A 15,567-nucleotide genomic window follows, 5' to 3' on the forward strand; every position below is an offset into this window, starting at 1 on the left:
CGTGTAGAACATTTTACATTTCCTCTATTTTAGCGTAAAACGAACTTTAAAGTGTGTGACAAACTAATCAGATATCATTTCAATTGTTAGTAATTTGACTCCGCAAACATAATATATTATACAATTATAGCCTTTGTATGAGGCCGATGCAAGGATATATCGACCTGAAAGAAGTATATCGATATATCCTGTATCGACCTCATACAAAGGCTACACAATCGTTATATTATAAATTCATAAATATTGTCGGTGCATAAAAATCCGTATTTTTTAAGATTTTATCTTGATGGGGTAGTATATTAATTGTTTCTTTGACTTGTTTACCAAATATGTTCTTTTCTTAATATTTGAAAATTCTTTTAAGATGTACAATGTTATATTTGTTTTGGCCATATTGAACGAAATATGTCATGGTTATTTATTCCAAAATAAAAAAATATCATGAAATTTAAAAGTTATTTCATAAATAATATGCCAACAATTCAAATACAATTGAAACATTTAACTATTGTTTTTGTAGACTAAACAATTTAACAATAAATAAATTTCTGAAACACTTTTTCATTAATTCTTCTGAATAAAATTGTAATTGACAGTAATATTTGAACAGTTATTGAATACTGGAACTGGCATAGCTTTCTGGTTATTACTAACAGCATTAACTGAGTTTGACTTTTTTGGTATACATCTTGGAACTTCAAGGGATTTCAATAAATCATCCATACCATCATCATCAGCTGCCATTTCTGGAATGATATCATTAATGAGGTTTTGAGTTTGGGAGTCAGACAATGGCTGTTAATTGAAAGAGCCAAATGAGGTAGTTGATATCGCCTCAGTTTCAACGGTCACACTATTTTGTGAAAGAACCAAATAATCAATATTTGAAGACAAAGTGGCTGGTTTTGTAACTTTTGATGTTTTACAGAGTGTTTTTTCACTTAATGTGTCTGACATAATTTTTTTGGTTTTTTTTTCACACGTTTTACCACTATATGTCTTTAAAGATGCCTCTGATTTATGACTAGTGACACTCATAATGTATCTACTGGGAATTTGTTCTTCATCCAAAATGTGGACAGGTGTAGCCCTGCATGAATGGTTGGTATACTCTCTTGACAGATTGGCTGCCTTGCTTATCTCGTTCATATAAATGCCCAGTTTGTTGTGTCCAAGGGGAATATTGTCATAATGTATCCTATCTTTAGTTGTTAACTTTGGCTGTTGAAAAAGTTTATTACATTTTGGATTCAGACGGCGTATATATTTTACAAACGACCTTACTGGACATTGGTCACTACCTGAAAAGACAAATAAATAAAAAGAATATTGTCTATATTGAGAAACAGATATGAGATATGCAAATAATATAATGAAACAGAAAGAAATGATATATATAGGACATGAGAGAAAAGACAAGATTGTTTAGTTTTTTCAAAAGTTGTTATTGTTTGGGTCTTTTTTCTTAATCTTTTTTCCATATTAATTATCTTCAGCTTCTCGTGTGCAAATATCATTAAAAATATCTTTTTTCTAATATAATAAATATAGGAGAAATGGCGAATTGTGAACCTGCACTTACAAGATTTTTTTCTATTCAATTGGAAGGATAAACCAAAACTTCCCATCCCGACTAAGACGAGAAGAGTAGGTTCACCCAAAATTAGTGTTTCCACCTGAATTTATTGACAGCATTTATTATCTTAAAGACTTGAATAATTTCCTGATATATACAAATCTTAAAAACTTTTGGATGTCATCAGATAATGCCCGCCTCATAATCATATTAATTTTGACATTAATATTTATTTTACCTTTGATTTCGTACATCCTACCATCGGATGACTTTTCACTATCTGTCTGATGATTTTTGGTTAGTTCATCATGGGTTTTATAAATATTAAGTGTACATTCTGGATCTGGTTGTACTGCAAAGTCCTGTCTTGACAAGGTTGCCAGGTTCTCCCTGCCTCTACGTCCGAAATGAATCATTATTACCACAAATACCTGAAATTAAAGAATATTGTATGTACCTCAATATTAATAAAATGCATGTGATACAACATTAAATTGTAATTTGCAAATTGTTATATAAAACATTTCACAAGAAAATTACCGGTTACAGGTCAATTTGATTAATTTTAATTTTTACCGGTCCATTTAGTTAATTTCAAATGTTAAATTCACCTGTTCATACTTTTGTAACAAATATTTTACAAATTTTAAATGAAAATGTAACTTTTCAAGTACTCGCGAGAAATCACTAGGAGAAATAGTCGTCGTACGAGGAATATATGTAAAGTACAACTACAAGAGAGACAAGTAGTGTCAATTATTGACCTTAGGACATGTAGGATCAGGATCAGGCAGATATCTCTTTTTCATTATTGTTATATTAGCTTGTACTGGAGCATTTTTGGACTTTCCAAATCTCGACAGAAAAACATGTACATCTTTTTCATATCAGCATCAGCAATTGCTGGATAGTGCTCCACAGCTGCCAGACCAAGTCTTTTTAACTCCTTTGTCATACATTGATATGCTTTTTTGGACTTCTTGAAATTGTCACCTTTGAGAATGTCAATATCCCTTGTTTTAGATAAGTGCCGTTGCAAGCCTTGGCGATAAGACTGCATGGTCGTCTTTTTATACATCTCCCCATTTTTGTTGTGCATTTCCATGTAAAATTTGGATAACACGTCGTCCAACTGTGCATCATCGTAAGACTCAAAAACGAGGGGAAGGCTTTTCTCTGTTAGCTATTCCCGGAAACCATTAATAGCTGTGTTTGTTTGACTTTTAGGTTTTTTTTAATCAACGTTTTCCAACAGATTTTCCCTGTCTTCATCCTCGAGGGATGCGAATCTTCGTTTCGTGGCCATTTATCGTTAACGTCTGCTTATTCAAGTTGTTGTGATTGTACCGGAAGTTATACAGAAAAGCATTTGATTGGATGTTGAGAATACCTCATTAAGTATATTGTTTTTCAGATTTCTATAATTAGATTTTTAAAAATAACCGTGCAATATGCTTTTTGCTATCCGCCGTTTTTCTATCTACCTTCGAAAATATAGTTTAACATGTGACTATCCCTAAACGAATCAAATGGTTAAAATATACGAATTAATAATATTAAAAAATATCACGACAAACAGCGTCATCATATGAAAAAGGGGAATTATGTGGAATACACCATTCTCTATTTAACTTTATTAAAGTTAATTAAAGTAAGTATACTATAGTTCAAAATAGAGCCCCAGAGAACTCTTAAGACGCATATTATTAATTGTGTTTAACCCTTAATTATTGACAGTGTATATTTACACAGCAGAAAGAGGATAAATCAATGGGATATCAGAAAAGATAACATGCAGTTTTGATAGTTTCAGGAAAATGAGGAACACATCACAATTAAATCTATAAATTCAAGACACTGCAAGATATACATAAGAGTAAATATTAAACAAAAAACGATTATTAAGATAGAGATGTATAGAACAAGCATGCACTCACCATAATATAGTATGCGACTGCATTATCTGTCAATTAATTGTTTAAATTTTATCGTTTCTTAAATGTGCATATAATACATCTCACTGAACGTTTTGCAACATCTTTGATTTCAGCTGCCACAGCATAGAATGGGTGTTAATTTTTTATATATCATAATGTTTTATATATTTAAACAAATTTAGACTCACCAATACCATCATGAGTTAATTCTTTCATATAAACTATGCCTTCTTAAACGTCAAACTATTTTAAAAAAATCTGGTCGACCATTCTCACTTAGGTGACGCTGAAGTCCATCCGTAAAGTTAATGAGGGTATGGGATGGATATGGGGACCTATCTTCGCGCCTGCATTCCATAATAAATCTTGACATCCAGAGGATCATCTGCTGTAAATCTAGATTTCATATCAACCGGAACATATGTATAATTTTCAGTAGCGGTTATATGATTACAGTTTCTGTTTTTAGCCCATGTTTGCCAAACATTTACACTCCAGATAGTAAAACTTGCTAGTTTTTGTTGGTTTCCTATTAATTATACGCTTTTCAAATCGGTCGAAACTGCATTCGAAAATCTTTCCTTATTGATACTAAAAAACAACTGTTGCGTTTGAAAATTATTTTTAAAAAAATCAGACAGAACCATTAACTTCAACACTAACATTTTCTTACAATTGCTGATGTGTGGTTTTTAGAGTGTGGCTTTCGTTTATGATATTGCGGACTATCTTCCCTATTCTTATAGTTGGTTTAATGTTATTTTAAAGTGCGAAGTATGCGATGTTGTGCGAAGTAGCGCAGGGTCGTTAATGACAAACCCCTCATCGAAATCAATCCTACTACGTTTGCCTATTTCGGTGGCCGAGATATAGTAATCAAGGTGATGGCATGCCTTTTTGGGTTACAAGGACTGGTGACTATATCCGTGTTGATGATAATTCCCACTGGTTCACCTCTATATATTTCGACCAATAACGGCATCCCTGGCTTCCGTCTTTCAGCTGCAATCTACTGTAGCCTTGATGCTTTTATGTTATGGAGGAGCGGGAACAACGGCCTTTTTGGTGTCCATCTACTTGTATAAATCTACTCACAAAATGCATAACGTTGCGTATACTGGTAGACGATGGCCTTTTTGTATTTTAAAGGGTCGGCTTGTATTTCCCCGAGGACGTGTTCGGTTCCTTTGGCCTTGATCGTGCGATCTGTACTGAGATTTGTTCAAAACAGGTGATGAATTTCCATTCCGAATCTGTTCCATTCAACTTCATGGTAATAAAGCTTTCAGTTCATTCGGTAGGTCGATACTATTGTCACCGAAGTGATCAGTACTTCAATGTTTTAAGTGCACCTCGCGAAGTTTTATTAAACTCTCATATCAAACTGTTTTTAAACATAAACACACTTTCATGTGGTGATGAAACCTTGCATCCATTTTTGTTTTTATTGAATTGGAAATAATTGTTTAGTTGGCTTACTACTGTTCGCTTAATTCTTTAAATTGACCATAGCTCAATCACAAAGAATTTTTATAATCATTTAAATGATTGTAAAAGAATTATAGCTTAATTACTATAATTGTTTTTAATAATTTAAATGATAGCTATGATTGTAGTACGCTTCGGGCTTTACATGTTCATAAAACATGACCAAGTATTGTCAAACCTTTACATAGCTGTGAGGGTGATTAAAACTAGGCACATAAGAATGTGTCCATAGTACACGGATGCCCCACTCGCGCTATCATATTCTATCATAAGTGGGCCGTTGAACTTGGGTCAAAACTCTAATTCGGCATTACAATTGAAAAGATCATATCATAGAGAACATCAACTTCATCTAAATCTACCTCGACCAAAAACTTTAACCTGAAGCGGGACAAATAGACGGACAAACGAACAAACGCACATACTAGAACACATAATACCCCTCTACTATCGTAGGTGGGGGCATATAAAAGGGTGAACACAAGAAATTAACATCTTCAATGTCATTGTTCTTAGTAGGAGTACTAATATCAGAATAAATAGGTTGTTGTCTTAGATAGTCTTCCTTTAGAAATTAGGTCTTCTCATCTTAGAACTATATAAAATAAGGAGATGAGGTATGATTGCCTATGAGACAAATTACAATACGAGAAAAATTATGGAAATGTTTACACTGACAGGTAGACGTATGGCCTTCAACAGAAATTGACAAAAAACATACCACACAGCAAGCTATTTTAAAAAACATGAATTTAAAATAATTCAAATGAGAAAACCAACGACCTGATATTTGTACAATCAAAACAAACAAATAAAAAATAAATAAAATAACGGACGATAACAACATAAAAACATTTCTTGGTTTTTCTCAGAGTACCACATTGAATATTTAGCAAAAACCTACACCGCATAGTGAGCTTTAAAAGGTCTTGACATGATACACGTAAGACAATTCAAACGAGTTATTTTGTGCAGACGTCTTCAGTGTAATGTCAAAGGAAGAGAGATAATGCAAAACCTACGATGGAATGTGTTGTCTCTCTTTGTATGAAAACATACTCGATGCAATTTATTATTCAAGCAAATAAAAATGTATTTGTAGTATTTGTATGACTTTGAACTGCGATAATCACACTGAAGGAGCGATAATTTGACGCCGAAATGAGATTTTTGCATTGTGACGCTATCTACATGCCTCCATCGCAAATCGTATAAGTTGGTTTATATGACAATAAAAGTTTGATTTGATTTGATTGATTTGATTCGATTTGACTATGATGATACCGCTGTAGCGCGATAGTCTACACATTTTCAATGCTTTTCTTGTCGATGTAGAAGTCAATTTGCATGTCAATTTTCCAGGTTTTAAAGTAAATTAGGGGATTGAAAATTTAATTACTACGAGAAGCAGGGAGGATTTGTGGATAGAGGAAAATTTGACCTTCTATGGCGTTTACAGAGGGTTTCTTTTACGTACGATGGAGCATGGCATTCTCTAAATTGATACGGGTCCAAAGACATACAGTATTATAATATTTCGGTAAACTAGGAACCAATGAGAGAAACCAAAGTAAAAAGGGGTAATGTCAACGTAGAGTTATTTCTATATGCAGTAAATCATAGATGACGGTCTCTCATTTACTGTTGATTCATTATCATACGTTGGATATCAATTTTCCAGGATTTTATTGGTACGGGTGAACTACGAATTTAAATGTTAAACGAAAGGCACATTTTCTGTAAGGTTATGCAGACTTTGGCGAACCAAACAAAAAATATCCACGAAAATGCAAGCTTTCCTGAATCAATGATAATTGATAACCACGAGAAGAAATGAATCGATAGTATTATGCTAATGACATTAAAAACAGACATAGACAATAATGAATGTAAAACTTGAATACTGTTTATCTATACAAAAAATTAAAGAAAAGTAAGCTTGAGAACACATACAAATCATCTATTCATATTATCGATATTACCAAGGGATGTAATTCTTTGAAAATTAATTGATTGGCACTGATTTTCTATTATCTCCACTACATTGCTGTTATAAACCTTTTACATAAAATTGATAAAAATCTTAATACAGGAGATAGCTTACATTGCAATTACCCATAGAAATATTCCAAAGTGGCATGACACTTTTATTGATGAGCGCCGAATTTCTTATTTGTCAGGGACATAATTAGAAATATTATATGCAGCTTGACAATATGTTAGTTTTTTTTCAATTCAACAATTTCTATTAGCTAAGCGTCCAACAAGTGTCCAAATGAGACAAACAGTAATAAAATAGGGTTAACGGAAGAGCGGGTTCTCTGATGGCAAATTAACATATTCATGTATGAATAAAATCCAAACTTGAAACAATTTCTCTAATAACCAACATTGTTTACAAGTTCTTTATAACTGCGGCTATTGGAAGCTGCGATCTTGACATTTAACCTACTGACCTTAGCTTTATAAACTTCCTCAGACCTATTGACCTGAATACCGATAGGTTTCGTTCCTTGCCACACAACCCCTATACACAACAAGCAAATGTAACTCAGGTTATCATGTAGACCAGTATTTTCCAAAAATAATTTTATAAGGAACATAAAAGAGGGACGAAAGATACCAGAGGGACAGTCAAACTCCAAAATCGAAAATAAACTGACAATTAACGCAATGGCTACAAATGAAAATGACAAACAGACCAACAATAGTACACATGACGTAACATAGAAAACTAAAGAACAAACAACACGAACCCCACCAAAAACTAGGGGTGATATCAGGTGCTACGGAAGGGTAAGCAGATCCTGCTCTACATGTGGCACCCGTCGTGTTGTTAATGTGATAACAAATCCGGTAAATAGTCTACATTCGGTAGGTCACATTCATGAAAGGGAATGGGTTTGTAGTAACGACGTAAAGAACATATTCGATAACATTTGTGAAACGGTTATTCCATAACGGTTAACCAACTCGTGATGGCGTTCGTAATATTTACGAAGTGATGATTTTAACTTCACAATTTAAACTCTTGGTTTAATAGCTTCCTTATGAGCAGCAACCCTCTATCAAGAAAATTATTATAGGAAATGCAATCAGGGAATATCGTATCAATTAGGAGATATATAAACCGTATGTAGGTGCTGCTGGAATGTTGCTACTTAGAAATGGAAAGTTCACAATTGGAAAGCTGAAATCATCTCTTTTGTCGTAAAGTTTTGTTTTCAACCGACCCTCATTGTCAATTTCTAGATGTAAGTCAATATATGAGGCCAACTTAACTGTATTTGTAGTATCCTTTATCTCTAGTTCGATGGGATAGATGCGCTCCACATAGTCACTAAATTTTGAATTATTTAGTGAAAAAACATCATCTATATGGCGGAAAGTAGAGTTAAAGGATATTGGTTACTTCTCATCTTTCTTCCTAAGAAGTTACTGTATGAAGTCAGGTTCATAATAATAAAGTAACAAGTCGGCAAGAAAAGAGGCACAATTTGTTCCCATTGGAATGCCGACAGTCTGTTGAAAAACACGTCCTCCGAACGTAACAAATACGTTGTCAATCAAGAAATCAGGCATCTTGATAATGTCAGTTTCAGAGAATTTTTTGTTTGAATCAGAGTGATCCTTTACAAGGTAGGATTTATCCCTTCCTAAGACAATATACTTGTATCCCTCCCTAAGACAAAATTAAATGTTGATCTTTGATTTCAACGGAATAGGTTCTTTTCCCTTGCTGTCTTCATTCGGTGTAATCTTCGTTCAATTTTATCAGAGAAATTGAAGGGTTGAAGGCCGTACCTTGACCTATAATGGTTTATTTTTTTATAAATTATTACTTGGATGGAGAGTTGTCTCATTGGAACTCATGCCACATCTTCCTATATATATTTAAAACAAAGTCACATGACTTCTTAAAATAAACAAATACAAATATGAGACATTAACAAACGTAAACCACTGCAAGATAGCCACCTATCATTAAAAACTCGAATTTCTTAATAAAAAAAACAACAACATAAAACTAAGATGAAACCTTCCAAACTTTAAATAAAAAAGTTACAGTGAGTTGACTATGGGTGTTACCGTTTACCTGCAGCTATTGTTCAACCAGATTGAAACATTGCCAATACAATAGGGACATTTAATTTGACTAGTTGGTTTTGTAAGATTTAAATCTACCTTGATGCTACCTGTAAAAAAAAAAATTCACCTAACCCAAAATTTCAGCATGCTTTTTTCCTGAAATTTTTCTTGACCTAGGATTATTCTAACAAAAAATTGAAAGGGTAGATAAATTTTTAGGTTTTCATTGTTTTAAATCCCAAGTATTGATAATATTTTTAAAATTTACCATAAAATCTTAATCAGTAAAATATTTTGTTAACTGCATATTAATATGTATGAAAATTAAAACTGTTTTTAAATAATAAATGATTCTTTAAATTTGTAACCCTCATACATAGTAATGTCCATTTGTCAGTGACACATGAAAGAGCTATCCAGGTGATTTCAGTTTCAATTTTCAGATGGATTATATGTTGTGCATTTCTTTATAATGTCCCTTTAAGATTTTCCTTTTGGATTATGATATTTGCGGTGTTTTTCTTTGAAATTTATTATAAGAGGATTTTTGTGGAAAAAATTCTGTGTTTACTGAAGGAAATTCAATTTGCATAATATGAAAATAAGTTATCTAAAAGGTTATAAAAAATCAAACTTGAATGCAAGAAGGAGAGATAAATTTTGGGATATATTATAAGAGTGATTCACCTGTTTAAATGGAATATATATCATTGGAATTATCATTGAAATAAAACAAAATGTTAAATTCATAAAGTGGATATAGTCTAATGTAGTGATAAAGTGAAATGAAAAAGTAAAATATTCCAAAATATTCCTAATGTTGGGATAATATGAATGTGAAATTGGAAATAATCATTATAAAGTTCTGGATCTAATATTGTTTAATTGGAATATATACATGTAAATGAAATAAAAACTCAATACTGTGGATATAATAAAATCAAGTGATATAGTGAAAAGATATGAATAAACTTATCCAAAATATTTGTAAAGTGAGGATACTCCTTTTAAATGTGATAATGGAAAATCAAATATTGCAAAATTCTGTACCTGTTTTTAGGAATATATATATCAGGGGAAATTTAACAGAGTATTGATAGAGAAAATCTAGTTATATAGTCAAAAGAATGAACAAAAATTCGAAAACTTTCATCATGTTCATAAAATTAGAAAAATGTTATAAATTATTTCAGATAAAGACAATGGAATACTTGATGAGATGTAAAATATGTAGAGTAAATAAGATAGTACATTCAAATATGATTTTGATATTTCAATATGAATATACATTAACAATTTGTACAAGGAACATGTCAAAAACAAATTATTTTGAGTTATTTCCCATTAAAAAGCCAAAGAGATACTAAAAAGGTTTTTTTTAACAATATACAAGAAATCCAAGCACTAATAGTATTTGGCTATGAAAATATTAAAGAAGAAATGTAGTGAATTATATGACATGCAATTAAATTCCCTTATAAAAACATATATTCTTGCTCTGGCTTGCCTTCTTCTAAAATTTTTAATGACAGTAAAAAATAATCTCTTTTTCCGTCTAAATGTTGTGTTTTTTGCATTTAAATGATTAATTATTTCAGGGAAAACATCCATTTCCATAACAAAAAGACTATGTTAATTTCTTTACCTGTTTTAGGATTCTCTAATAAAAAAACATAAGAAAAGGATTTTTTTTTTATCAAATTCACAGTGTTTAGTTTATGTAAGAACATGAAATAAGTTTATTTCTAGTTATCAGATATAAGTGGTCATATTCTAGCATTATTCATACCATATAAACTCATTTAGACTGAATGCATATTATGTTTATATTCAACAAAGATACAAATTGAAGCCTTGATGCCATATAAAAAATATAAAATTAAAAAACATACTGTCTCAGTTATACTACAACAGTAACAATTAAGGTAGCACAATACAAAGATTTTTCATCCCCAATCAGACATCTTTAAACTGATGTAATTCCACTCATCTTTCATTAAATTTTATAAATGAGGTACCAAAAGAAAGAAAAAGGATTAATCTTTCAAATTGTGATAATTTCATTATGACATAATTATTACATAATTAATTGTTATGTAATTAGCTGTGATGTCCATACTTGAATGAATTTAGCTTCTTTGTTCTTCATAGCATCCCAATTTTTTTTATAGATTCTTGCACAACACAGTTTAACCTCCAAAACCATGTCTCAGATTTTTCCTATTGTATTTCATTCTCTCATAAATCTTCAATGAAGTTTGCAACATCAATTCATTAGAGACCACTAAATTCAATTGGGTATAAAATTTGTTCTACTGATGTTTTTTGGAAATCTGAGACACAGTTTTGGAGGTCAAGCTGTGTTGTACAAGAATCTTTCAAATATTTTGGGATGCTATGCAGAAAAAAGACGCTAAATTCATTCAAGTGTGGACATCACAATATAGCAACTAATAACATAATAATTATGGAATAATTATGTCATAATGAAATTATCAATATTTGAAAGATTAATCTTTCTTCTTTCTTTTGGTACCTCATTTATGAAATATAAAGGATGAAATGAATTACATCAGTTTACAGTTGTCTGATTTGGAGTGAAAAAATCTTTGTATTGTGCTACCTTAAACAGGTGAAGTGATAGGATAAGAAATACTTCAGGAAAAAAGCATGCTGAAAGTTTTGGTTAGGTGAATTAAAAAACTGTACAGGTAGCATCAAGGTAGATTTAAATCTATCAAACCAACTGGTCAATTTAAATGTCCCTATTGTATTGTCAATGTTTCAATCTGGTTGAACAATAGCTACAGGTAAACGGTAACACCCATAGTCAACTCACTGTAATTCATTTGTATTATATTCTACTAATGTAGCATTGTTCGTGTTCCAATATATTTTGGAGAATGTTGGTTTTATCAGCCCTTTAAAAATGAAAGCAACATGTTATAAACTTTTGAGTTCGAAGTGCTCTTTTTTATTATTTACCTTCATTGGGAACGCTTATACCCGAATATTTAAAAGCCAAGGATGTGTAAGAATCGACAGACTTTAACAGCTCTATGGCTAAAAATGACTTAAATGACATAAATATAGCCATATTCAGCTATGGTCTCAGGGAGTTCCTGAGTCAAAATATCCTAAAATAGGCTTAAAATGACCTTTTGTCAGTACAGAATTGCTGAATATTTTTTTCAAAATATTTTGACAAATAGTTATTATCTAAAATACAAAATATCAGTCTGATTGGAATATTTTGTATTCAGACCATTTTGCAAGGTATTATCACAGACTGGCTTAAAAGGAGGAGTTACTTGTATTATGTTTAGACATGTTTTTCAAATTTTGCAATTCTTGAATTCGGAAACGATTTGATGATGTTCTTCTCTATTGTGAGATTTTGCTTTCAAAGTGTTTACAAAGTGAGCTTTGTCAAAACGTACAAACGAAGCCAAGTTTTTTTTTAATTTTTAACATGAAAGCATTACAATAAGCCAATAGGTTCAGAAAGAAAGCAAACATATTAATTAGATGAAGATTTAGAACTTTGACGTACCAATATTATATGAACGCTTGTTCTCTTGTCCGACAAATTGATAAATTATTATAATCTAAGAAATGTATCTCCCTCATGCAAAGCTCCGATTCCTTTCACGGATTTGGCTATACTTTTTGGACCTTTTTAATTATAGCTCTTCATTTTTTATATAAGCTTTGGATTTCAAATATTTTGGCCACGAGTATCACTGAAGAGACATGTATTGTCGAAATGCGCCTCTTGTGCAGGAAAATTGGTACCGTTAATGTTATAAGAATGTTTTTACAATGTACTAATTCCGGTTACACGAGACTGTATTTAAGAGATTGAAGTGTCCCTCAAATATAATAGGCACTGATTAAATGAAAATATTTCATTAAAACAATCTCTATGTCATCGAATACATAACAGTTGCGTGAAAAAGAATAAAGCATAAAATGAATATTTGTAGTTACATTTTGCATTTTAATAAGTTATAAATTAAAAAAAAAACAAAAAAAAAAAACAGACGAACATCATACATGCAAGACCCTATCAATAAAATAGAATATAAAATTAATGTAGAATTAAAACACAACAAACGAAGTTCTGCACATTTGTGCATTTCCTGTGAAACGATGTGAATCATGTCATCAAACTATTGTTGTCGTTTTAGTGGTTGAATACGGCGGATTCTCATCCATTTCATTGTTCTTTCGGAAGACCACAGTATATACCATACAATCACTATACAAACCGTCAAGACGCAACAAATAACAATACCCGCTATCTGACCAGAATTTAGTTTACCATGTTCTGAAAAGAATAGATTACAAATTAAGAAAGTATACAGAACAATATTTTAAATTTATAATTTATCTTAATGATGTAAATGTGCAATATTTTTATTATATCCTAGTTTTACCTTTTTTTTTACAGTAGGGTATGCTTACCCTTCTGGAATACCCTGGTTTTTACTTATGATTGGTTTTGCACAGTCTTTAGTTATTTTTTGTGGTGTGGTTTGTAGACGGTTGTTTGTCTTTCCGTCGTGTTTCAGTTCTACCTCGACGTTGTCCACTATTGAGTTTGTATTTCACTTTGGTTTCTTCCGCCTATTTGTTCAATACTGACATTTTCAGCGTTAGTTATATCATTTTGAATGTCATTATTCATGTTGAATAACATTAATTTTAATTTAATTATAATTTCATATATAGATATAGGAAGATGTGGTGTGAGTGCCAATGAGACAACTCTCCATCCAAATAACAATTTAAAAAAAGTCAACCATTATAGGTCAATGTACGGCCTTCAACACGGAGCCTTGGCTCACACCGAACCACAAGCTATAAAGGGCCCCAAAATTACTAGTGTAAAACCATACAAACGGAAAAACCAACGGTCTAATCTATATAAATAAATAAACGAGAAACGAGAAACACGTATAAATTACATAAACAAACGACAACTACTGTACATCAGGTTCCTGATTTAGGACAGGTTCAAACATTTGCAGCGGGATTAAACGTTTTAATGGATCCAAACCTTCTCCCTTTTTCTGAAACAATAGCATAACATCACAACATAGAAAAACACACGATAAATTATCAATTGGCAGGCTTAACTCAATCAAAAAACGTACATTAATACACTATTGTTTACATTGTCATCGTTACTGTACAAAAGTGTAAAATTCCAAAAATACTGAACTCCGATGAAAATTCATACAGACAGTCCCTAATCGAATGGCAAAATCAAATGATAAAACACATCAAATGAATGAACAACAACTGTCATATTCCTAACTTTGTACAAGCATTTTCAAATGTTGAAAATGGTGGATTGAACCTGGTTTTATAGCGCTTAACATCTCACTTGTAAGATAGTCGCATACAGTTCAATAAAATTTACAACGATGCGTGTACAAAATAGACATAATATGTAAAATTGTCAAAATAGGGTTGTAGAATAATAAAAAAATACTTGGTTAGCAATACAATGATGAAATGTATACCTATTAATGTTGGTTTTATGCTTACTTAATGGTGTTTCCGTCGTATGAGCCATCCTTGGTAGTGTAGTCTTTATGATACTGTGTGAGCTGGGATTTGTTTGTCTTTTTAACATAGTTGTTCGTTGGATAGTCGACTCAAATCTCGTAGTTAATTCTGTTGTTGGTATTGTTGTTGCTGTTTTTGTTGGTGTAAGTGCTGTCTTTGTTGTCGTCGGTGTTGCTGTCGATGTTGTTGTCGTCGTCGTCGGTATTGTGGTCGGGTTTGTTGTAGGTAATGGTGGTGGTGTTGTTGTTGAAGTCGTTGCTGATATATATCAAATTAAAACTCATGAATTTGAAATACATCAAAGTTTAAAGAATTTTAATCATTGATTTACTTCAATTTTTTTGTCAAATCAAAATCAAAACATGGAATGTGATGCTAATATTCTATAATTGCAAATATGACAGCTTTCCATTCGAGATCAAAGAAAAGGAAGTTATGTTGCTTGGCTTGACTAATCAGTACCGTTGTTTTTTCGGATGGATGGTAATAACTTCATTGTAGACAGTTGTGAATCGGTACTTGCACGATTGGCTTGATATAATTATTCGAATAATTTTAGTTTAAAAAGTTCACTACTTCACTTGCAATAAAAAGTCCAAACATTGAAATAATTATAACCATTTCTGTAATTATGTATCTAGCTGGCTTCTTGTTGAATGCATGATTTCTTTTAAATGTCAAATCTTGTGTAAATGTATTAGATGTTATGATTTAGAATATTCCATCAAAAAGTGCTCCTGTAGAGCAAGTATACTATACTCGGCTGGTATTAAAATATTTGGAAATTGCCATTTTTTAATCCAATCGTTCCCTAGTCTTGTTTATAATTAAATTCGAGCATGCACATTTAATACAGAATGAGATTTTATTCCTATTTACGATAACTATGTAAATGTTATA

At 31.6% G+C, this 15,567-nt stretch overlaps 1 protein-coding gene across 1 annotated transcript; it reads right to left on the bottom strand.

Moving 5' to 3' along the window:
• Positions 1 to 576: 576 nt before the first annotated feature.
• On the bottom strand, positions 577 to 2,112 carry LOC139518452 (uncharacterized). The gene is made up of 2 exons (XM_071309990.1): positions 1,815 to 2,112; positions 577 to 1,301 (listed from the first exon to the last, which is right to left on the bottom strand). The coding sequence occupies exons 1-2, from the start codon at positions 1,990 to 1,992 to the stop codon at positions 799 to 801; spliced, it is 681 nt and encodes a 226-aa protein (XP_071166091.1). The 5' UTR covers positions 1,993 to 2,112; the 3' UTR covers positions 577 to 798.
• Positions 2,113 to 15,567: the final 13,455 nt, after the last annotated feature.

This window comes from Mytilus edulis, chromosome 4 (genome assembly GCF_963676685.1).
Source record: "Mytilus edulis chromosome 4, xbMytEdul2.2, whole genome shotgun sequence".
NCBI classification, from domain to species: domain Eukaryota; kingdom Metazoa; phylum Mollusca; class Bivalvia; order Mytilida; family Mytilidae; genus Mytilus; species Mytilus edulis.